The following is a 24,335-nucleotide window of genomic DNA, read 5'->3' on the forward strand; positions in this document are numbered from 1 at the left end:
TAGTGTTAGTTTTAAAATATAACAGCGACACAATATACTACATACCCTTTTTTGAGTTGTCGTTATTTGCAGTTTAGGGCTTGTTGAGTGTTGTTTGGCCGACCACTTGCCCGAGTGTTCACCGTTTTCCGTGGCCACCTAGGTTTTTATTCTGTATGACATAAAAGCAATCATACAGAGTGTTATTCATGTACACATGCGTCTTTAAAGTAAAAAAGTATTTGCATTCTGTTTAATATAAAGAAGCACCAGGGGCAACATGCTTTCCACATAGCATTTCTAGACCTGTATATAGCGTCAAATATGCTTCATCTTCCGTCAACTCGGTGTCAAATGCTGACTAAGCGTTTAGCGTGTTAGCATAATAAATAGCACAGCACAGTCTTAAGCGGATCCAGTAGAGCGCTCTGACTTTCTTGGGCTGCCTCTGTGGGACATCCCTGCATAGTTTCTTCAATATTTGTTTGGCCTCCGTTAACTTGCATGTATTACAATCAATTCTAGTCCTTTAACTAATACATTACATTTTTAGACATTTTCGCCCCATCTAGTAACCCCGCTAGTCAACGTAATGTAATACCATATTTACAGTACATTTAAAAAAGCTAATTGAACAGCGTTAAAGACTAAATAAAAACACATTCAGAGGCTTAACAATACATTCAACATCATGACATAAAATAATATATTAAGGCTTTAGTGAATATAGGCGGTACAGTATTATCACAGGGTACACTTTTTTAGAAAAATAAATACAATTACAGCTAATTTGAAAAGAACAACATGAATTTGCTGTGTATTATTACATGTACACTTTAAAAAAGCAAATTGAACAGAGCTAAAGACTAAATAAAACTACATTAAAGGTCATTAAAATACATTCAATATACTCTAATAAAAAATAGTCATTGTATTATTACATGTGGACTTAAAAAAGCAAATAGAACAACATTAAATGTATTACCCAATGTACACTTCAAAAAGACAGATTGACCAGTGCTAAAGACTAAATAAAAATACACTGAGGCCATTAAAATACATTCAACATCACAACATAAAATAATATATTACAGCCTTAGGCGATATAAGCTGTACAGGCATACCCCGGTTTAAGGACACTCACTTTAAGTACACTCGCGAGTAAGTACATCTCGCTCAATAGGCAAACGGCAGCTCGCGCATGCGCCTGTCAGCACGTCCTGAACAGCAAACCGTCTCCCTACCTGTACCGAAGCTGTGCGCAAGCGGGGAGACTATAGAGCCTGTTACACATGCGTTATTTACATCAGTTATGCACGTATATAACGATTGCAGTACAGTACATGCATCGATAAGTGGGGAAAAGTTTGGGCTTCACTTTAAGTACATTTTCACTTTACATAAATGCTCTGGTCCCATTGCGTATGTTAATGCGGGGTATGCCTGTACTGTATTATCACAGGGCTCACTTTTTTTATTCAGTGATAATCACATAACACCTCTCTTCTCTGGTTTATCTCAATAATGTTATCAAAAACACTGTAAACAATAATATTAACGGTTCTATCCAGCGCCCTTGAAAAGCGTATTTCAGCCCTAAGGTTTCCCTTGCGAATTAGCGAAAAATGTCCGCCGCACTCCTGATCCGGTGACAAATCCAATACAATCAGTGTGTATCCCTCAAACTATTCTTCACGATTAATGAGAAATCCAGCGTCTGCATTGTGTTTACCGTCAATCTGCACCAGTGCCATGTATTCTCTAATAGAATTAGCATTCTCAAAGTCTGGTTGAAATGCCTTTGTCGGTATTTGTTTGCTGTCTAAATACAGGGCTGCAAAATTCACATGGTTGTGTTTGAAACAAAGGGGGGTTTTATCACAAGCACCAGAAAAAGCATAATTATCAACAAATGCTATTATGATCAGTTTGGGTAATAGTCCCAAAAACAGATTTTCGAGATTTCATACACATCTTCCAACTGCGATGCTATAAATCTTCATCCACACACTGTCAATAGTGCATTTTGCATTGCTGGTTAAAAGACCCCGCACATGGCCTACAGTATGTGTACGGCTGGCGCAATTTGCACACTTTTGACGAACAGCGATGTGTTTTGAATTTGAATCTTAAATGGCTCAGCCTCCGCAGACATTAAACAAAATGTGTCTTTATTTCTAGTGAGTTTCATTTTTAAATCCAGACCATTCAGTATAAGATTCTCTTGAAAAAACATATCGTTATGTAGATGCCCGAGTAATTCTACGGCTTTTCCACATTCTGTTATTTGGGCGCGTTTTGTAAAGCCCTGGTTATCACCACCCACTGTGTTGGTTTGGTGTTGCCCTGCTGTATCCTTATAAAATAAGCCAGTGTTAAACTGTGTAGATAAGGCATCAGAGCTATAGTTCAGATATTTTTCAATATACGCACGATAGGCGTACAAATTATTGGATTGCAATATGAGTCTGTCCCCCAAAGTCACATCCAGTTGATTGAATAGCATCGCTATGGGGTAGTTGATTAGACTCACGTGGCCTCCATCAGCAATCGGTGTGTTGTCCTGTTTCACGATCTTACATGTAATGTAAATCAAATTATTATTGAGGTCGAAATAATGCTTCCCGCTGCCTGCGATATAAAACTCAAAATGTTCTGTTTCTGAAATAGCGGCAAGTGGTTGTATTTCCACATACAGATTTTTCTATGCACGCCCATGCAGGTTGTATTTCAAAGAGGTCCAGTTCTGATTTAGCGCATTCTACGGAGTTGGTGTGAAAAAACGCCATGACGAAATAAATCGATAAAAATATATAAATAAGCACACTTTTGTCTTGTCAATGGAATAAAAAGCGGTCGTTTAATTTCCGTCGTGAAGTTTTTCTCTTCTTTCTGCCTTTTAAAATCTTAGGAACCTCATCACCCTCCTTGATGACAGTAAAAAGAACCCAGGAGATGGACCACACCCTGCTCTAAGACCACGGAGCCACTTCCCCTTCACCAGGATTTGTGCTCCAACGTATCCACCTTCTTGGACCTGGTCACCAAAGACCTGGAACATCTAACCATATGGAAAGGAAAAAATAACCTAAACGAAAGTGAACAAAAAGCTCTCAAGGAAATCATCGACATGAAAGAAATTACAGTGAAACCAGAGGACAAAGGAGGAAACATAGTCTTAGACACTGAAGACTATGTCGCAGAAAACCGTAAACTGCTGGGAGACAAAAAATGCTACAGAGTGTTCGACTCAGATTTTGGAAATAGAGACACTTATACAAGGTGATCACCAAACAAGAACAAGTATTTATGACCAACAGAAACCCGACCATTGCCACCTTCTACAGCATTCCAAAATTTCATAAAAATGCCACAAAACCGCCGGGAAGGCCAATATTATCAGGCATCGGCTCACTCACGGAAAATGGAAGCATCTACATAGACAAAGTCCTATGAAACTTTGTCACTGCCCTACCGTCATACGTAAGAGATACAAAGATGTTCTGAAATGCTTGGAGGGCATACAAGTAGAAAAGGAAACACTTTTGGTGAGTTTCGATGTCGAATCGCTATATACCAGTATCCAACTTGATGTTGGACTATTAACGGTTCGACACTTTCTTTCTACAAGAAGCCAACTATTTCTCGACCACAACAAATTTACCCTGGAACTGCTGGAATTCATCTTACAATATAACTATTTCCAGGTCAATGGCAAGTACTATCTACAAACACAAGGAATAGCGATGGGCACCACTTGCGCTCCCACCTACGCAAACCTATATCTATGCGGGTGAGAGGAAGTGAGTGTCTTCTCAGAAGCAATGTATCTACATACCAGGCACATTGACATGTGGATTCGGTATATCGATGACTTCATGCTTCTATGGACAGGGAGCAAAAAAGAGCTCATCACTTTCCTGGACCTCCTAAATGCGAATCACCACAACCTCAAACTAACATCCGAAATAAGTACCGAATCCATCACTTTTTTGGACATCAGAATCACCAAGACACCGGATGGTCACCTATCCACCTCTACATATAAAAAACAAACGGCTACTAACAGCTACCTCAAGGCAGACAGCCACCATCCAAAGCCACTGATTAGAGGAATACCCATGTGGCAATTCCTAAGAATAAGATGGAACTGTTCTAGCCTTGCCACTTTCAAAGAACAAGCCAAGGAAATGAGAGACAATTTCCTAAAAAGAGGGTATTCGAAGACACACTTGAAAGTCTGCATACCATAGGGCACTAACAACACCTAGAGAAAAAAAGGAAACACAAGAGCGCATCAAGATAAGAGAAATGAAGTGTATTACCAATAATAAAAAAATAGTAACCACTTACATGGAGTAAAACTTTAATAATCCCCGATCTCAACGATAACTTCTTTGGTGGGGCATCACATAAGGTGTACAGGGGCAATGTTTGTCCTCAGAAATCAGTCCCGCGCGCTGGGGCTGTCTCTGTAGCGCTGTCAGACCTCCACGAGTATAAGCGTGGCTGAAAGCGTAGCGCGCATGCGCAGGAACAGAAGCCCTCTGTAGCTGTCCTTGGGATGCCTGTCCGTTTCAGTAATCGTGGTAGTAATCGGAAATGATACACTTGTGTGTGTACTGGCGGTCATAGGAGTAAGGTCCAGCACCACAATTCGCGACGCGACACCTAGAGAAAGTCTACTCAAGGAAAAACCAGCAACCAAAAAGGACAAATAAATCAGATGTATAGCTACTGTATGTACAATGGCCAATGGCAAGATATGAACTCCATCCTGGCAAAGTACTGGCACATACTTACGTGCGATGAAGATCTGAAATTGGTACTAAAGGAAAGACCGTCAGTCGTTTGGAGGAGATCGAAGAACATTCGCAACCTCCTGGTACATAGCCACTTTACAAGATCTAAAATGAATGAGACCTGGCTAAAAATCACAGGAAGTCACAAATGTCATTATTGCAAGTCATGTCATCATTGCAAGGCATGTCAATACATACACCAGGGCAAAACATTTTCAAATTGGAATAACTCTAAAACATTATAAATGAACAAATTCATCAATTGCAAGATACTTGGCGTCATCTACCTGATCACCTGTAAATGTGGAGCCAAATATGTGGGGAAAACGAAACGTGAATTGAGACAACGCATTCTAGAGCTCAAGTACCATGTGATGGCCTTTGGCTGACGTCACATCTGTCACATGGTCTACTAAAGACAATCAGAGTTGGGATTTAGTTCCCACGCTCTGATTGGCTACTGTACCATGTGATGGCGCCCATCTTTCTTTGGATGACGTCATCTTAAAGGCAAATGAAGCACAGCCATTCTGATTGGCTGGCGTCATTTCCTTTCAATGACGTCATCAATTTTTTGGGGGCAAAATCACATGTAATTCACGGCCCATACAGGGCCGTGGGAATCATATGGCAAAAATGTGATGTCATAGGCCTATAAAAGCCTATATCGTCTCATTTTTAAGCCAGACGCCGAGGAGGGAGGACCTCCCGGAAGAAGAGGACCAGGGCGTGTCGAAAGAAGGTAAGAAGGCCCCGGAAGAACACAAAAGAACACAGATGAAGACCCCCGGTATGGATTACAAATAGAAAAAAGAAGACAACGACTTGGTTTTTTATTTTGTTTTTTTTATCTTATGGTTACCTGTTTCCTGTGTGTGCGTGGATTGGTTCAAGAGCATGAGGTTCCCCAGGAGTCGGTGAGTGGGTCATCTAATAGTAACTAAACAAAAGAAATGTATTTTATTTTACTTTTACAGGGTTTTTTTTATTTTATTTTTTGTCATCGATTTTTTTTCATGTCCATTTAATGCCCCTGAATTTATGTATGTCACTATGGATATCCATCAAAAATTGAAGGTTCAGGGCACTACAGATTTTCAATTAATTTATTATCTCAAAAAACATACAACGTTTCAACCAACAAAAAGTGGTCTTTCTCAAGTGAGAGATAATAAATTAATTGAAAATCCGTAGTGCCCTGAACCTTCAATTTTTGCTGACTTTGGAGTCTTGTACTGACAGGGATTCCCCTGGACCAGGAGCATCAGTAACAGCAAGTATCTGTATTCAGTTTATGGTGTGCAGCATTACATCTGTATTTTACTATGGATATCCATACATACAGGGACACTCAATGGTTTTATTGTATGTTTATTGTTTTTTATGCTAATTTATTGCACCTGTATGTTTGTATGTAAACTATAGATGGACATACATACAGGGATAATAAAATCCTGTTTGGCAAAGGTTTGCTTGCCTTTTTTTGATTTTTTTTAAATTGTAATTTGCTGATTTGTGTAAAAAATAAATAAAAATAAAAAAAAATTATATATATATATATAATCAAAAAATAAAAAATAGATGATACCGTTCTGTGGCTAACGAAATGCTTTTATTTGTGCGAGCTTTCGAGATACACTGATCTCTTCTTCCGGCGATGTTACAATGAATGAAGCAAGCAAAAGGTATACTTAAAAACTGTTGAAGCTCGGCTAACACGGTACTGATACCTCTACATGTATATATATATATATATATATGTGACAGAAAATATAGACAGCGCCCTTCACACACTATACCTAAATTGCTGCAGCCCTGATAGATGTGGCAAGAAATTGCACCAGGCAAATATGCCCAATAAACAGTGGTGTGAAAATAACTAAATGTATTATGGCAGGAAAAACTAAAAGTGACTATTGGATAAAAACACAAAAGCAAAAAAGAAGTGTGCATAACATATAAAAATAAAAAAATAAAAAAAAGCAATAAAAAAGATATTGCCAATTGATGTGGGTAAAAATGACACTGAGTGTCACTGGGACTTAACTAAAAAATGCAAATATAAAAAAAAATGGGTTCATGTGATAGGCAATGAAAAATTCAATACACGATTATGAACCTATAAATGCAGTGAATATTAAAAATACTTAAGTCCACATGTGTCCATGATAAGTTGATTTGCAAAAGGTCCAGGCTGCTTCTTCTTGGGCTCACCGAACTCCCACAGTACCTATTAGAGAAAAAGAGAAAAGAAGCGCCCGATCCTTGTGTAAAATCAGATGAACAAAGTTTTAATATCTCATGGACAAGACAAATGCACACTTACAATTTGTCTGATAAAATAAAGCATGTTATGGGACCTGCCCATGCACCAACTGAGGACTCCTCGGTCTCTTCTTTGTGTGTGAGTGTCAGTATTGGCTCCAAAAAGGATGTTGCTGTCAGCTGCTGTCTCCAGGGGAGTAATCCTTAGTGTTTGTGAGCACTCAATCTCCACATGCAGCTGCCATTTAGCCTTTCTTCTCACACTTGAAACCGGAAAAAAATCTTCAGGCAAGTCCTTGCCTCCTCACGCTGGTGCTGAGAGCTGCCCTGTCACTGTAGGCTCACTGCCAGATATCCCTACGCGTTTCTTCCGACTCCGAGAGTCGGAAGAAACGCGTAGGGATATCTGGCAGTGAGCCTACAGTGACAGGGCAGCTCTCAGCACCAGCGTGAGGAGGCAAGGACTTGCCTGAAGATTTTTTTCCGGTTTCAAGTGTGAGAAGAAAGGCTAAATGGCAGCTGCATGTGGAGATTGAGTGCTCACAAACACTAAGGATTACTCCCCTGGAGACAGCAGCTGACAGCAACATCCTTTTTGGAGCCAATACTGACACTCACACACAAAGAAGAGACCGAGGAGTCCTCAGTTGGTGCATGGGCAGGTCCCATAACATGCTTTATTTTATCAGACAAATTGTAAGTGTGCATTTGTCTTGTCCATGAGATATTAAAACTTTGTTCATCTGATTTTACACAAGGATCGGGCGCTTCTTTTCTCTTTTTCTCTAATATATATATATATATATATATATATATATATATATATATATATATATATATATATATATATATATATAATATGGGCATGATGAAGCCACTGTACAATTGAATGGGTGAAGGGTGGGTATCGGGGCAGTGTGGCTTAACCCCTTAATTACCTTTGTGGTTATTAACCGATACGGTAATAAAGGGGTTAAGTAATATCAGCATGTAATTGCTATGTATTTCTCTGGCAACAGAGGACAGAGGGCCCTTGCTAACAGAGGGGATTCATATTGCTGAGGTTAGAAAAACTGTATTTATTTTATTATGCTATTTAATGTGTTAAATAATTGACAAATAAGCTATTATCCATATCTGGATAATAGTTATTTTGCCCATTTCTGTACTGTATGTATTGGTGGTGGTGGTGGTGGTGGTGGGGGGGGCGGTATTGGTTTATTTAAATGTAGGCCCTTGTTTTATTTTTTTAACATACAGGGTTGGTTCCTTAGGTCTGCGGGGACCTCTGGAGACAACCTGAGTGCCCATGGACACCAACAGGTACCAGGTTGCGGACCCACGGGGGGACACCAGCGGGGAAGAACCGGGGGCCCCAAAGCGTGGGGGCCTGTGGACCTATAGGGACCCCCCGTGGAGACCCCATTTGGGGCCCATGGTGACCCATGGGGATCCCCTGGATGCCCACGGCGCCTGGCGGGGACCACCCGGAGGCCTCCAGACCCTGGAGTACTGGTACAATGTGGAGCCTGCGGACACCCACCAGGACCACTGGGGACTCTGGTGGGCTTGAAGTATTAACCCTGTATGTAAAAGAATAAATCATGTATTTATGGGGGGGCACAGTGGTGGGTGGGTTATGTATTATTTATTAAATGTAGTGATGTTTATTGTGGGTAGCAGGGGTGGGGGAAGGGTGTATTTTCCCCAAGACAGGGTGGTAGGCCTCCCTGTGGATAGTTGGTGAGTGTGGTTAGGCCTCACGGATGGGGGTAGTGGGGGATATTTAGGCCTCCCGAGTGAGTGGTGAGTGAGGGTGGGTTAACCCCTTAATGACTGTCGCGGTTAATAACCACTAAAGTGATTAAGGGGTTAGGGGACAATAGATTGGCTCATTATTCTTGTGTATGTTTTTCAGCACCCGAGGGCATGGGCGGTGATGAAGATGAGGATGGCCTTCATCGTGGGTGCCTGACAAGGGTGAGTGCAAAATGTATTTATTTTATTTATTGTGATTAATGTATTTTTAATGAGCAAATGCATTATTACTCAACAATCCAGGGGGAGCATATAGGGAAAGAAAAAACAGAAAACACACAAATAAGTGCAGATGTATGGGAAATCGATTGATTAAAGCATGTGGTGGTTTCTTGGCTCGTATGTCTTGTCTACTCACAGGATATCAGTGAATAAAAAGCAGTTTGCATATAGGGCTGCTACCCATATGGAATAGTATGGTCAGGATCCCCCTCAAAGGCTCATTCAGCGATGAAGTATGGTATATGTAGGATGAGAGAGAACTACATAGTGCGATACTGCATTTCTCTATATGTATTGCATTTCTCTATGTGTGCTGCTTTTTTTTCACTGCTATCCTGTGAGTAGACAAGACATACGAGCCAAGAAACCACCACATGCTTTATTAATCCATTTCCCATACATCTGCACTTAATTGTGTGTTTTCTGTTTTTTCTTTCCCTATATGCTCCCCATGGATTGTTTGGGAAATTGCCTTACACCTTGGAACCCGTGAAACAGGTCCCACCAAAGGGGTTGAGCTGGGTCTTAAGATTTAAACTATCTTCATTGTATAACACTTAATTTATTATTATTTCACACTTTCATTTAAGTTGTTCGCGCCTTTTTTTTCCCACTTTTTTCACTACCAAATGCATTATTATACATATGTGGATAATAGTAATTTTGCCCATTACTGTAGTGTATGTGTAGTGTACCCCCGGGGACCCCCATAGTCCCGCGGGTATTACCCGGGGACCCTCGCGGACACCCGCGGGCCTGTTGTATGGATGGTGTGCCTGCAAAAAGGTAAACAAAGATTTTTTTCTAAGTCCAGCTCCTTTTGCACCTGCCTTTAGCTGGCGCATTTGTCAGGGGCGTTTTTATATGCGATTCACTTAGCGCTGCTTAGTGAATCTAAACGTACTGGCAAAAATCAGCGCATTTGCCTGATTGGGCGCATTTTGCATCGAGGGCTGAAATAATGCCTTTTAAGAGCGATAAAGCGCAGTTATCACTGCTTAGTGAATCGCACTGCAGCCTTTATTGGACTTAAAGGGTACTTTGCGCTCTTAAAGCAACTTATCGGAGCTTAGTGAATCGGCCCCAAGTGTGTGTGTGTGTGTATAAAAAATTTGGATCCGCAACGATATCAAAATAAGTTATTAAATACAGATAATTAAATGATGCCTCAGAATTCATAAGCTCCTAAAAAGATCAGTAATAAATAAAATAATACAAAAGTGTCACGGAATGTGTTCGGGGTAGTAACCAAGTCCCAATTTTCTTTTCCTAAAGATAATGACAAAAGGGGCCCCACTAGTGAAGTATGAAACGGCAACTTTATGTAGAAATAGAAAATTGGCTACTTACAACATAGCTGATAAAATCAGGCAGTGTGGGTGTGTGTCACCTCACAGACAATCAGTGTACAGATCAGCTGGCTCCTTCTCTGCTTGGAATCCTCAGTGCCTGCAGGTCTTAACTCCTGCAGTGCTGTTTTCCTCAGCTTGGTTGGGTGCTGCTCCAGTAGTGTGGTTCCCTCTCCGGTGCTGGAATTCCCTGTCTGACTACAACGATCACGTGGCTATGACGTCAGACGGCAATGTCCACAGCAGTAACTGCGTGTACGTAACACATGTGTTATAGTATCCTTTACTGCAATTGACAAGGATACAGTATTTCAGAATGAACACATCTGTACAATTCATTCATTTGAGGATGCCAATCCTCCACCATTATGGATTGTGTTTGGTTTCAAATTTAAATATAAATTCAAATTGACACATTGTATTATTTATAAATATATATTCACATTGTATGTTATTAGTAATGGAAACAATTGATTTGTATTATGTTTCGTTTTGCACAATTTCTTTTGCAGTGTATGTCATTTTGCAACAAGAGAAAATAGTTTGTTTATTAACTTTCTGAGTGCTGACGTGGATGGATTTTACCTGCAATCAAAGACATAGATCCCTCCCATCCTTCCCTTTTCTTGGCGGGAAAGTGAGCTGACTGAACCTTATTCAGATCGTGAGGTCACTTTTCCTCTGCTACCATGTTCCAATAAACCAGGTTATTTTGAACAAAATTTGGTCACCCTTTTTTCCAATTGAGCGGATGGAGGTGCGTCGCTACACCTCTATATTTTGCCCTCAGTGTCATCAATGTACTGAAAAAGGAGCCTAAGCAACTACCTGTATGCATAAATAAACTTTGCAAATATATATCATTGCAAGAGTGTTACTGTAACCAAGCGGTTATTTCCTCAAATACAAAATAACACAACACTGCACCAGAATATTTTCCCATGTTAAAAGCACATTTAAAATGAGACTAATCTCAAAATCTTCTATGCAATTCTCAGCCTTTGACCTCCTTAGTTATTACTGCTGGCTTCCCAATTAAACTCTGCATTCTGACTGTTCTCTCCTCCTTGCCCTACAGTCCTGAGCCACTCCTTGTATTTCAGATCTAACCTGCCCGGCTCTATCACATGAAGAACATGCTTAAGCAAAAAGGTTATCGCTCAAAAGCTCTATAATGTCTCTTCAAAAGTTTTGATCATGTGGTAAAGGTGAAGGTCAATAATGCTGCAAATCCATCTGTACATTTGTTGCCTTTGCTCAGGAATAATGACGTTTCACTCCCCAAATGTACTGATTACAGCGCTTCACAATTACAGCATAGAGCACGGTATGTAGCACCTAAGCATTTCATAGGCTAGGTCCCCGCTGCAGCCAGCGCGCCCGACCGCCAGCCCCTTACCACCTCCCTAGCTGTCCCCGGTGACACCTCGCTTCCTGGATCACTGCATACTGTGATGCATCAGCCAGCAGGGGCTACAATAGGATTGTGATTCCGTGCGGCGACATGTCACGTGGTGCGCCAGGGAGCCAATCAGGAACATGTTTGCAGCCCATATCCAAGTAGCCCATTATAAGTGGCATAACTATTGAACAACTGAAGTTTAAAAGGAAGTTCAAAAGAAGTGAGGAAGAAGTGGACACCCCATCTGGCCCTGATTCCTGCATTTGAACTACGCTGGAAAGGAGGATATCATCAATACCAGACTGCATCATTACTGCTGTGAAGCTGCCTTTACCATTTATATTTGCTGTGACTTCACTTCTTCTCAAATTATGCACTTCTTTTTACCAGCCTCAGTATGTCTCAAACTCTATTCATATATCTCCATCTCTCCTTTCTTCACCACTTCTCAGTTCACATGAACTCCTTTCTTACCTGCGTCCTCTCACACCATACAGCTATATCCCCTGCACTAAAAAACACCCCTACAAATCCTCCTCACACATCCTCTTTCTATCCATGCTTCTCCTCCTTGCTTCTGGGGATATCTCTCCCAATCCTGGTCCCTGTCTTATTTCAACTTGCTCTCGTCCTCGCCTCCCACATGCAACTTCTACTCCTTCTGGTGTCAACCCCTCCAACCTCATACCCATCCCCTGCCACCCTCCCTCCTCTCTCCCTTTCTCCTGTGCCCTTTGGAATGCTCGCTCCCTCTCTAACAAGTTCCTCTCTGTACATGACTTCTTTCTCTCTCACTCTCTGCTCCTATTTGCTATAACTGAGACCTGGCTCACTCAGTCTGACACTGCTCTGGAAGCTGCCCTCTCCTATGGTGGCCTTTCCTTCTCCCACACTCCGCGCCCTGATGGCAGGGGTGGAGGCGTGGGGCTCCTGCTCTCCTCTGTCTGCCGTTACCGAACCCTTCCTATTCCCCCCTCTCTTGCTTTTCCCTCCTTTGAGGCTCACACTGTCCAGATCTTCTCTCCTCTCCCTGTTCATGTGGCGGTCATCTATCGCCCACCTACCTCTACTCATCCCCCTTCTGCCTTTCTCTCTCACTTTGAATCCTGGCTCTCTTTCTTTCTCTCCTCAGACTCCCCTGTTCTTCTCCTTGGGGACTTCAATTGCCACATTGATGACCCCTCTCTCTCTTGGGCTTCCCGCTTTCTTTCTCTTACCTCTTCTTTTGGCCTTCAACAGTGGACTGCAGCCAGCACCCACAAGGATGGCCACTACTTAGACCTGGTTTTCACTAAAAACTTCTCTCTCTCTGATTTCTCCATTTCCCTTTTTCCTCTCTCTGACCATCATCTCATCTCATTCTCTTTATCTCGCTTCTCCCCTTCTCCACCTCCATCTACCCCCCGGTTCTGCAGAAACCTGCGCTCTATTCACTTACCTGACTTTGAGTCCACTTTAAACTCCTCCCTCTCCTCTCTCAGCTCTGCTACAGACCCTGACAACCTGGTCAGAAAGTACAACTCTGTCTTGTCCTCGTCTCTTGATCTACATGCCCCGCTTTCTCTCTGCCGCCCTCGCCCTTCTAACCCTAGACCCTGGCTAAATTCCCACACGCGCATGCTGCATTCCTCCACTCGTTCCTCTGAACGCCTCTGGAGGAAGTCTCACACTCTCGCAGACTTCCTTCACTATAAATTTATGCTATCCTGTTTCAACTCTGCCCTCTCGCAAGCTAAACAAGCCTACTTTTCTGCACTAATCAACATGCACAAGTCTAACCCACGCCGACTGTTCTCTGTCTTTGATACTCTACTCAAACCACCCTCAGCTGCCTCTCCTTCCTCCATCTCCGCTCAGGACTTTGCTGACTATTTTAAGGAAAAGGTGGAATCCATACGGCAGAACATCCCCTCTGTTTCTTCCCCCCATCCTACACCTCTTCCTAACTCTCCTCCTGCCTTCCTTGAGTCTTTTTCCACTGTCTCAGAGGAGGATGTGTCGCTGTTGATCTCCTCTTCTCCCTCTACCACTTGCCCTCTTGACCCCATTCCCTCTCATCTCCTAAAACCTCTAGCTCCTACTATAATCCCTACGCTTACACACATTTTTAACTCCTCCCTCTGCTCTGGAACCTTTCCATCCTCCTTCAAACATGCAACAGTCATACCATTACTCAAAAACAGCAAGCTTGACCCTACCTGTCTTTCTAACTATCGACCTGTCTCCCTCCTGCCTTTTGCCTCTAAACTCCTTGAACGTCTTGTATTCTCTCGCTTGCTCCATTTTCTCAACACCTATTCTCTCCTAGACCCTCTACAATCTGGCTTCCGCACTGCTCACTCCACCGAAACAGCCCTCACCAAAATAACTGACGACCTCCATGCTGCCAAAGACAGAGGTCATTACACTCTGCTCATATTACTCGACCTCTCTGCAGCATTTGACACCGTGGACCACCCTCTTCTCCTCCACATTCTCCATACTCTAGGTATTCGGAACAAAGCTCTATCCTGGATCTCATCCTACCTCTCCCATCATACTTTTAGTGTCTCTTCTGCTAACACCTCCTCCTCCTCTATTGATCTCTCTGTGGGGGTACCCCAGGGCTCTGTCCTGGGACCTCTTCTCTTTTCTCTGTACACACTCTCTCTAGGTGACCTAATAACATCTTTTGGGTTTAATTATCACCTCTATGCCGACGACACACAAATATACTTTTCAACACCTGACCTTACACCTGCTGTACAAACCAAAGTTTCTGAATGTCTCTCTGCTATATCATCCTGGATGGCCCTCCGACGCCTTAAACTCAACATGGCTAAAACAGAGCTCCTCATACTTCGTCCCAAACCTGGCCCTACTACCTCCTTCCACATTACTGTTGGAACTACAATCATTCACCCAGTAGCCCAAGCACGCTGCCTAGGGGTCACACTCGACTCCTCTCTCACATTCGCCCCTCACATTCAAAACATATCTAAAACCTGTCACATTTTCCTCTGCAATATAACAAAGATACGCCCTTTCCTCTGTTGCTCGACTGCTAAAACTCTGATTCAGGCCCTCATTCTCTCCCGTCTTGATTACTGTAACCTCCTGCTGTCTGGCCTTCCTGCCTCTCACCTGTCTCCCCTACAATCTATCCTAAATGCTGCTGCCAGAATCACTCTACTCTTTCCTAGATCTGTCTCAGCATCTCCCCTCATGAAATCCCTCTCCTGGCTTCCGATCAAATCCCGCATCTCACACTCCATTCTTCTCCTCACTTTTAAAGCTTTACACTCTTCTGCTCCTCCTTACATCTCAGCCCTAATTTCTCGCTATGCACCATCCCGACTCTTGCGTTCTGCTCAAGGATGTCTACTTTCTACCCCCTTTGTATCTAAAGCCCTCTCCCGCCTTAAACCTTTTTCACTGACTGCCCCACACCTCTGGAATGCCCTTCCCCTAAGTACCCGACTAGCACCCTCTCTATCCACCTTTAAGACCCACCTTAAGACACACTTGCTTAAAGAAGCATATGAATAGCACTGTGGATATTCTGAACACAGGATACATAAAGATTGGCCCCCTGCAGACGCACTTACCAGAACTCCCTCCTACTGTCTCTGTACGTTCTCCCTACTGCTGCGGCACAGTTTATTCGAGCATTTGCCCGTTCTGTGCCGCAGCAGTAGCCTGGCGCGCGCCCGAGTGTGACGGGCGCGTGCCGAAGCAGCGGAAGAGCGCCCTCCGATCGGGGCGCTCTCCCTCCCGCTGCCGGGTCCGCCGGGTCCCCCGGAACCCCCTGCCGCCGTCCCGCAGATCGCGGGACACCAGGGCTCCCTCGGGGAGCCCTGGACGCGCGTGCAGGGGGCGCAGGCTCCCGAAGACGCGTGACCGCGCGTCTATGACGCGCGGCACGCCGAGGGGCGGCCACTAGCAAGCCGGGAAATCTCCCGGCTTGCGGATCTGGCCGCACTGCGATAAAGTGTGTCGCCAGTGTACCTACCAATTAGAATGTAAGCTCCTCAGGGCAGGGACTCCTCTTCCGAAATGTTACTTTTATGTCTAAAGCACTTATTCCCATGATCTGTTATTTATATTATCTGTTATTTATTTGATTACCACATGTATTACTACTGTGAAGCGCTATGTACACTAATGGCGCTATATAAATAAAGACATACAATACAATACAATGTTTATTTGCATGCTATTGTTATTATGGTTGCTGGTAACTATTAAACATTGGGTGGGAGGGGGAGAATGTCGATGCAGAGAATTGCATCTGACTGGGTTATAACAGAAGGGCTTTTTTTTTTTTTTAAACTTTTTCAGTCCTCGTGCTAATAATAAAGCACTGTGCCTGCTTTCAGGAGAAATATTGTTGTTTTTTTGTTGCAATGCTCCCCCCTCCCTCCCATCATGGCCGCACCCGCCAGACCCATTTTGGCCACGTCAACGATGCCTAAACAAACTCCCTACCGACCGCAGATCACGGTGAAGTGGCATGCATGCGCTGCCAGGATGCAAGGCGCGCGCGCCGGCGCATGCAGTTGGACCCTAGCCATAGACACAGTCCCGGCCCTGATGAGATTGCCAACTATTATTTTGGTGCCTGAGGCACAGTGAGATAAAGTGACTTGCCCAAAGTCAAAAGAAGCTGACACTGGGAATTAAACCAGTTTCTTGATTCAATCTCAGTTGTTGTTTACAGAGTTAGTGCATTTACTCACTGAGCCGCTCCTACTCCCTAATAGACATATACATATCTAACCCCTCGTTATTTCCCTTAGTCAGACTTCTATATTTTAAAGTGGGGGTAGAAGTCCTACTCCCCATTATGACCAGTACTATCCCACTAGCTGAGCACATAGGTTGAAGGCCATACAGCAGGACATGACACCGAGCCTTGAATAGAAAGAACATATTTATAGAAAGCCAGACAACACAGAAATCCATAAATATATATGATCCCCAAATGGGAAGATCACCCACATACAGTCACAATACATATCATGTCCCCTTTACTCCAGGCTAAAAGAGGCCCAAGTGTGAGTGCAGCAACATGGTGTGGCAGGAAGTCAATGAGGAGGGGAGATCGCCGGGAGGGGAGATCGCCGGCAGGGGGTGGTTTCTTGTGGATGGTGGATGTTTGTGTGAACGTTGTATTGAGAGGGCAAAACAATATCAGCCAGTTCCCCTTATTGGTACACACACACACAGACACACAAGTCCTGGCCAAGCCCCCCACTCCGTGATGGCCATGACCCCCCTCATCATGGCCCTTGCCCACCTGACCCATTTGGCCACGCACACCACACTGAAAAAAGTTAATTGAAGACCACAGATCGCAGTGCAGTGACTTGCATGCGCCGCCGGCAAACAAGGCGGCCGTGCGGGCATGTGCAACGGGGCCTTAGCCTATGACCTGGTCAACCAGCTCTGCTGAGTGGTCCTTCTCATGGTCTGGTCCTAAGGTCACCCTGATTCAGCCTGAAGCACCCTCTGCGACAGGGACTGCTCTCTCAGGGTCTCTGCAGTTATACTCATTGTGATCCCTTCTCTCTACTCCTCCTTTCTTACCAGCATTCCCTGGGTGCAGACCAGATCAGATCACAAGATCCTTTGCACTGATTGCCTGCAATGTCGTGTCCCTATCTCAGCAGCAGGAGATTCTGGGAGTTGTAGTCCTGCATGGCTTTTGCTCTTAGTCATTGTCTCATTACAAGCAGTACACACATAGATGAACCAGCCAGGGTACATAGCTGTATCCTAAAAAGAGGTTACAGACATTATATATATATATATAGTTATACGTTACCGTTCCAAGGATTGGTAAACAAGAGACAGCACTCAATGTTGAAAATCAAAGTGTATTAGTGAAAGCAAAAATACATCCAGAAACCCAACGTTTCGGTCCTACAGAATGGGACCTTCCTGAGGAAGGTCCCATTCTGTAGGACCGAAACGTTGGGTTTCTGGATGTATTTTTGCTTTCACTAATACACTTTGATTTTCAACATTGAGTGCTGTCTCTTGTTTACCAATCCTTGGAACGGTAACGTATAACTACATTCTCTATATGGGACGTGCACCCGTGGCTTACCAGCACCTATTGGAGTGCCAATTGCCTTATCTGACTATATATATATATATATATATATACACACACAGCTCAACCTTATAACACTGTGCTTGGGGTCCAAAGAATCACGTTGCATTATAAGTAGATCGCGTTAGAAATAATCGTGCTGTAAAGCAGGGCCACCAACAGCGGGGGACAAAGGGCCCTGGTGTCCCGTGCCTGTGGGTCAGGGAGGCCCGGCCGCCCGGGAACCTTGCGCGGCCGTATCCGGTAATTAAATATATATTTGAAAAAAAAACCTGCACCCGGCACTGGTCTCTCTATCGGCAGCGCCGTAAGTCAAGTGGCTAAAGCTTCCAGTGCGAGAGAGAGGCCCGGCGCGCACGGGAGCAGCATTGTGGAGCAGGTGCCTGCAGCGGGGCCGGCGGCAACTGCTGTGATCAGCCGCTGGGACCCCCGCAGCACCACCCCCTCCCTGCACTGTCACCAACCCTCCCCCCGCCACCCCGCGCAGGACAGGCCCCCCCCCTGCAGCACAGGATCCCCCCGCCTTCCCTCCGCAGGACCAGCCTCCCCACCACAGCACAGGGTCCCCTCTCCCCCCCCCCGCCACTGTGCAGGGCTGTCCCACCGCAGCGCAGGGTCGTCCTGCCACTCCCCCGCAGCACAAGGACGTCCAACCAGCCCCCACATGAACTGGGGCCCCCACAGCCATTGCCCCCCTCCCACGCAGCACCACCGGCACGCCGCACCCCCACCCCCCTGCAGCCACAGGCCTAACCGATCATCCCCAAGATAAGTCTGATGTTTATTTATATATATATATTGGGGGGTTGGGGTATTTTTTTAGATGTATTGGGGGAGTTGGCTTATTTTTTTATATGTATGGGGAGTTGGGGTATTTTTTATATGTATTGGGGGGGTTGGGGTATTTTTTTATATGTATTGGGAGGGGGTTGGGGTATATATATATATAGTTATATGTATTTTTTTAATATGTATTGGGTAGGTGGGTTTTTTGTATGCATTTGGGGGGGGTTGTATATATTTGAGGGGGTGGGGATTTTTTAAAATGTATTTGGGGGTGGGAAGTTTTTTTCATTGGGGGTGGGAAGTTTTTTGGTATATATCTTGTGGGGGGAATTGTGTGTGGGGGGGGGGGAATGAGTGAGCTTGGGATAATTGACGGAGGGAGAGGAGAGAGGGGGTGAGGCTTTGTCCATAGAGCCTCAGCCCGCTCTCCTCCTCGCTGACGCTGAGGCTCACCTGCCCGGTTAGCAGCGATCCCATGGACTGGCAGGAGAGCCAGCGTGCGCGATCGGGAGGCGGGGCAGTGACATCGCTGGACCAATAGCCCACGACGCACCGACATCAACGTCACGGCGCCGTGATGTTGACGCTGCTTTGCTGTGATTGGAGGTTTTCAGCTGACAGCGCGCTGAAAAACAGCATTGGCTGTCGGCTGAAAAACCCAATTCCTTAGCACGCCTGCGGATGCTCGCGTGAGCCCCCTCTCAAGACATCCTCATTGAGGATGCCGGGGCTCAGCGCCGAGCGTCCGCACGGCTCAGCGCTGCCTTTCCTTCCATGGACGCAGCCTAAGAGTGAGAAGCAGGGGAGAGAAATACATGCAAGGCAGGAGATTGAGACGGGAGGGAGAGAAATAAATGGGGAGGGGGCTCGTGAGGTGTGAAATGGGGGGGGGGGAGGACGGCGGGCTATACCGCCGACACGGGGGGGGCTGCTTAAAATGTTTGCCCGGGCCCCACGATTTCTGTAGGCGGCCCTGTTGTAAAGTATTCATAACTACGAAAATTGGGAGCCGCGCTTGCATCGCGTTATAAGCGGATTCGCGTTGTAACAGATAGCGGTTTAAGGGGGTTGAGCTATATTAGCAAGGCAAGATGGCATATGAAAAGGTGAGTAGTGTGGATAAAGGAGCTCTACTGGCTAAACATAGGGGGGAAATCGGTGCAAAAACAGTGCAGAATTACCCCCCTCCTCCTCCGCCTCCAATATTTACTAAAGAAAATATAGAAATCAATTGAATTCATTCCTGTGGTTCATCTAGTGACCTTATTTTGCAGCCGTCTACTATCAACATTTTTTTTTATATTTGTTTTAGATCTCTTCATGTTCTTTCCCTTGCTGTTTTTATTTTATTTATTAAAGCTAATGCTTCATTCAGCAGAAACTAGTATTATATTAGATAAACTTATGTAGGCTCCTAGAGGGGAGTGCAGCTTTTATAAATCACCCCAAGATATTTTTCCCATTTTTATGGCAGATTATTTCAAAAGATTTACAAAGGGGAAGCATTGATACATGATCTCCTATATCTGTGAGGAAACAGCAAGATTGCATGCTCTGTGGGTGTAGTTATGGGAATGTAACCGTTTCATTGGATGGGAGGGAGGGTGCAGTTCTGGCAGTTATATATCTACTGTACAAAAACTGACAGTAGAATCAACTTGGGACTTACGCAAATGTATAACTGCCTAACACAGCTAATAATTATATTACAACCTGCCTCATAAGAAGCACTGGAATTGAGATGGGCACCACTGGAAAAGTAAGCAAAAACTTTTCAATTCTATATAAGTGGGGAGAGAGGGTGGGAGAGAGGAAGGGGGGGGGGGGATTTTTTTCCCTGGCTTCACATGAAGGCAATACAAGTTAGAAAAAAAACACAATATATGCCCTTGATTTGCAGCAAGCAATAAGAGGTTTATAAAGATCTCAGATCTGCAAACTGTATGTGGGTTGAAAATGAAGCATAAAATGCACTAGAAACTAGATGCGTAAATCAAAAGAATCCTACTGAAAGCAGTGAGGTATATGTATCAAGCAAAGGGGCTTCAATTCTAGGGCAATTACAGGAATTGCTTTAAATGTCTCAAAGAACAAGTTCTTATGTATTAATGATAAAGTGACACAATCAAACTTTTTGCAATAAAATTGATCCCTAGAGATACATTTCAGTCATGTATCTCAAAGCCCAATGTGTCGAGGTTATTTTCACTTGGGGTGCTGGTTACGGAAGCAATAACCAGACACACCTTTAATAATAAGATACAGTGTGTGTATATATAATAGGGTATATATATATATATATATATATATATATATATATATATATATATATATATCATGCAGGACACCTACAAGCTCATATTGAACCCCCAAAAAACCACAACATATGTAAAAGCATATATGTGTCACAGAGGAGTGCTACTGAGCATGGCAATATATATTTAAAACCAGAGACCGAACATAAAACACAGACAGAGCTCAGTGCACATCCAGTGAAACTTATACACGGTACAGTGCCTAAATATATATGTATAGATATCTTTTAAATAAAATGGTCTTTTAGTTTAACATTTTGTCCAAATTGTTGTAAGCCCCTGAGCCACTACACGGAAGACCACATCTCAAGGGTCCCTAACACTAATAAAATATATACACATATACATATACACACACACACACACACACACACACACACACACACACACACAAAAGAAAGTCCAGGGCAGTCAGTGTGAAAACCATATGCAGAGAAAATCCAAAAAAATACTTAACTTTCCGTAAGCAGACAGGGTGCTTGCAGAGGGGCCAGGTCCACTATCCAGCTCCAAAATAGAAACAAATAAAAACAGGACTGCAGCACTCACTGAAGAAATACACTATTTCTTCAGTGAGTGCTGCAGTCCTGTTTTTGATTATATATATAGGGGTTAAAGTATGTCTCCCGGCTGAAAAATTGGCGCAATAAACCACCAAAATTATGAAAGAAACTGGATCCTATTGATATCAATGGAACCTTTTCTGTTGATAAATCTAGAGTACTGTAATTGTTTTGCAGCCAGAGGAATTTGATAAATAACGTGTTTGCTTCTAAGATTTTTCCCATTGTATAGATTTCACACTTCTCTGTGGTGTCTGACTTGGTGTAAACTCCTCTCCTGTGTTCTTCGCCTGTTTTCGTTGTTTCTTACATTTTCTGTAGATACAGTCAAAAATATTTTTTCTGGGTGCAGTTCACATAACTGCTCCTGTCAACACTTTTATGTACTGTTTACTGTAGCTGCCAGAGATACAGAACCCACCAGGAGACTTTATAAGGCTAGATACCCAGTGCAGCTGGCGGCACGTGCGGCCATGCTCCTCCCACCAGTACTATTCTGGAAGCCCGGGGGTCACGTGTAAGATAACTTAGCTCAGATAGTGTCAACTCGGCCCTCTTTTCCAAGCACGACAAGGTCTGTTTCTTTTCTTACTTTATTTGTAGAAAGCAGGGAAAAACAGTCTCTTGTGTAGAGGTGTAGGTGTAGGACTAAATATCTCTGTGTGTGCTTAGTAGTAAAGGGAGGTGAAAAGATAATCCTGCAGTACCATTACAGGGGTTACAGCAAGGTACTCACTCGTCCAGAGATATGGTGGAAAGGAAGTGCCAATGTGTGCTGGGTAATAAGATAGCCTGGGGACAGACCATCTGTGGGCAGAGCAGAGGGGGAGAAAGCAGACCAGTCCATTTGAGAGAAAGGCTGGGGCTGCTATGGCAACTCACAGGAGTGTCTGGGGGAGCTACAACATGTAGCAATAATGTTGCATCTCTAATACAGCAAGCTGCTGGGAGAGAGGAAATGGCACTGTATTTATCACACAAGCACTGTGTTTGTGTACAGATCCAAACACATACAGCTGGCACTGAGAAGCTGACAAGCAGGGCTGCAAGGAAAGGGGGGGGGTGAAACAGAAGAGGCAGACAGGGGTATTCCTGTTCCATGACACTCCCCGTCTGGTATCTGTAGATACCACTATATGACAGGCTATGTGGAACATATGTGCAATGCATACAACATAAAAACATAATAATGCAAAGTCCATGTCTACATAACGAGGTGACACCGTTCGGTGCCACTGGCGTTGAAATCCCTTGGCAAAGTCTTTTAGCAAAGGATGTTGGGTGGATGAACCGCTCCAGGTTTGCTGGTTGCACCACAATGTCTTTTTGTAAAGGTCTCTGGCGCTGTTTCCTTTTAGCCTTGTGAGAGAGCAGTCCTTTTGTCTCTGTAGTTTCACACACAGAGTGCATCCCCTTGTAGGTATGCCAGCCGTGGCAGCCTGTCGCTCTATCACCTGGCGTTTGGCAGAAGGAGATGGCTTTTGGCTCCTTGTGGAAGCGGGACAACGGATTTGATCAGGTTCCTGAGGGTGGTAGGCCCTAGATGATTGGAGGTACCGGCATTCTTCACCTTCCTTCATTAGAGGTGCTGGCTTTGCGTGGCCGGTAAGGAGTCTCTTCTGGATGAAGGCCACAAAGTTGCTTTTGGTCTCCGGCTCTCCTTGTGAGTTACGGCGGAGCGAAGTGAGCCTAGAGATGGCAGGTTCTCTATTGTTCAGGAGGCGTCTTTTTGGTTCACCCGGCTTCACGGTCCGTCTTTAACGAGCTCCTTGACTGTTAACCTCGGGAATCCTCTATCTTCCCTCAATGGTGTTTGTTCGTCGTCGTCCCTTGTTGTCTGGAACGCTGTGCACCGTAGATCATCGGTGCATTTCTCTTGCACGAGAACATCTCCACGTAGTTTGGTGAAACGCTTTTGTGTCTCTTTGTTGACTGCCATCGGGAGGTTATTGTCTCCCTGGACGTGACGAAGAACAGTCTCTTTTGCCCTAGTAAATGCCTTTATGAAATGTCTCTGTGGCTGTCTCTTTTTAGACGTGTGAAAGGACAGTCTTTTTGACACTGTGGCTTCACCTGCGGGGCGCAATCTTTTGCGGCTATGCCAGCCGTGGCAGCTGGTTGCTTTGACACTTGATACTCTGTGGAGATGAACAACTGTACATCTTAGTCGTGCCATTGCTCACGAGAGGACTGTTTGATCGTCTATTGCCATTTGGATGATCCCTTTGTCGGTCACCTTTGGGAGGTTACTTTCTTCCTTCGGTGGAATCGACTCATCATCCTTAGCTGTCTGGACTGCTGAGCATCCCAGGCCATTGTCACATCCCCCCGATGTGAGGATGTTTTTGTTGATCTCAGGGGTATGACCTTGTCTTTTCTCTTCACTTGGCCCTTCGGTCACTTGGAGATAGCCAAGACATGGTTCAGAGAGAGATGTGTGCCCACATTCTGTTACCACCGTTCTGCAGGCATCAACATAGTCTTGCCCGTGCTCTTTGTTGGTGCATGCGTTGCCCACTATCACCCATCCTAGGTCAAGTCTTTGGGCGTATGGCGCATTGTGGGGTCCGTTATGCTGTTTACAGACTTTATGCAAGTGGATCATCAGGAAGCGCATACCATGTGGGAACACATAAAAAATGCTTATGGTGCAATATTGTGCAAACAATGTTGAAAGAAATTGTCTAGCCCAAAAATGTGTACACAGAATACTCACAAACGTGAGGTAGGATACAGA

General features: G+C 44.3%; 1 protein-coding gene across 3 annotated transcripts in view; it reads left to right on the plus strand.

Annotated features, from left to right (window-relative positions):
* LOC142499690 (alcohol dehydrogenase 1-like) overlaps positions 1 to 24,335 on the plus strand; it is a 115,085-nt gene that overhangs the window by 61,520 nt on the left and 29,230 nt on the right. The window contains exon 1 of one of the 3 annotated variants that reach the window (XM_075609431.1): positions 20,329 to 20,479. The exons of 1 other annotated variant lie outside the window; for it this stretch is intronic. In XM_075609431.1, the coding sequence (XP_075465546.1) occupies positions 20,462 to 20,479 (18 nt within the window). In that variant the 5' untranslated portion in view covers positions 20,329 to 20,461. Of the gene's footprint in view, positions 1 to 20,328; positions 20,480 to 24,335 lie in introns of those variants that run through there. One more of the 3 variants, XM_075609452.1, reaches the window with a different exon arrangement.

The sequence above is a fragment of the Ascaphus truei genome, chromosome 1 (assembly GCF_040206685.1).
Source record: "Ascaphus truei isolate aAscTru1 chromosome 1, aAscTru1.hap1, whole genome shotgun sequence".
NCBI classification, from domain to species: Eukaryota; Metazoa; Chordata; class Amphibia; order Anura; family Ascaphidae; genus Ascaphus; species Ascaphus truei.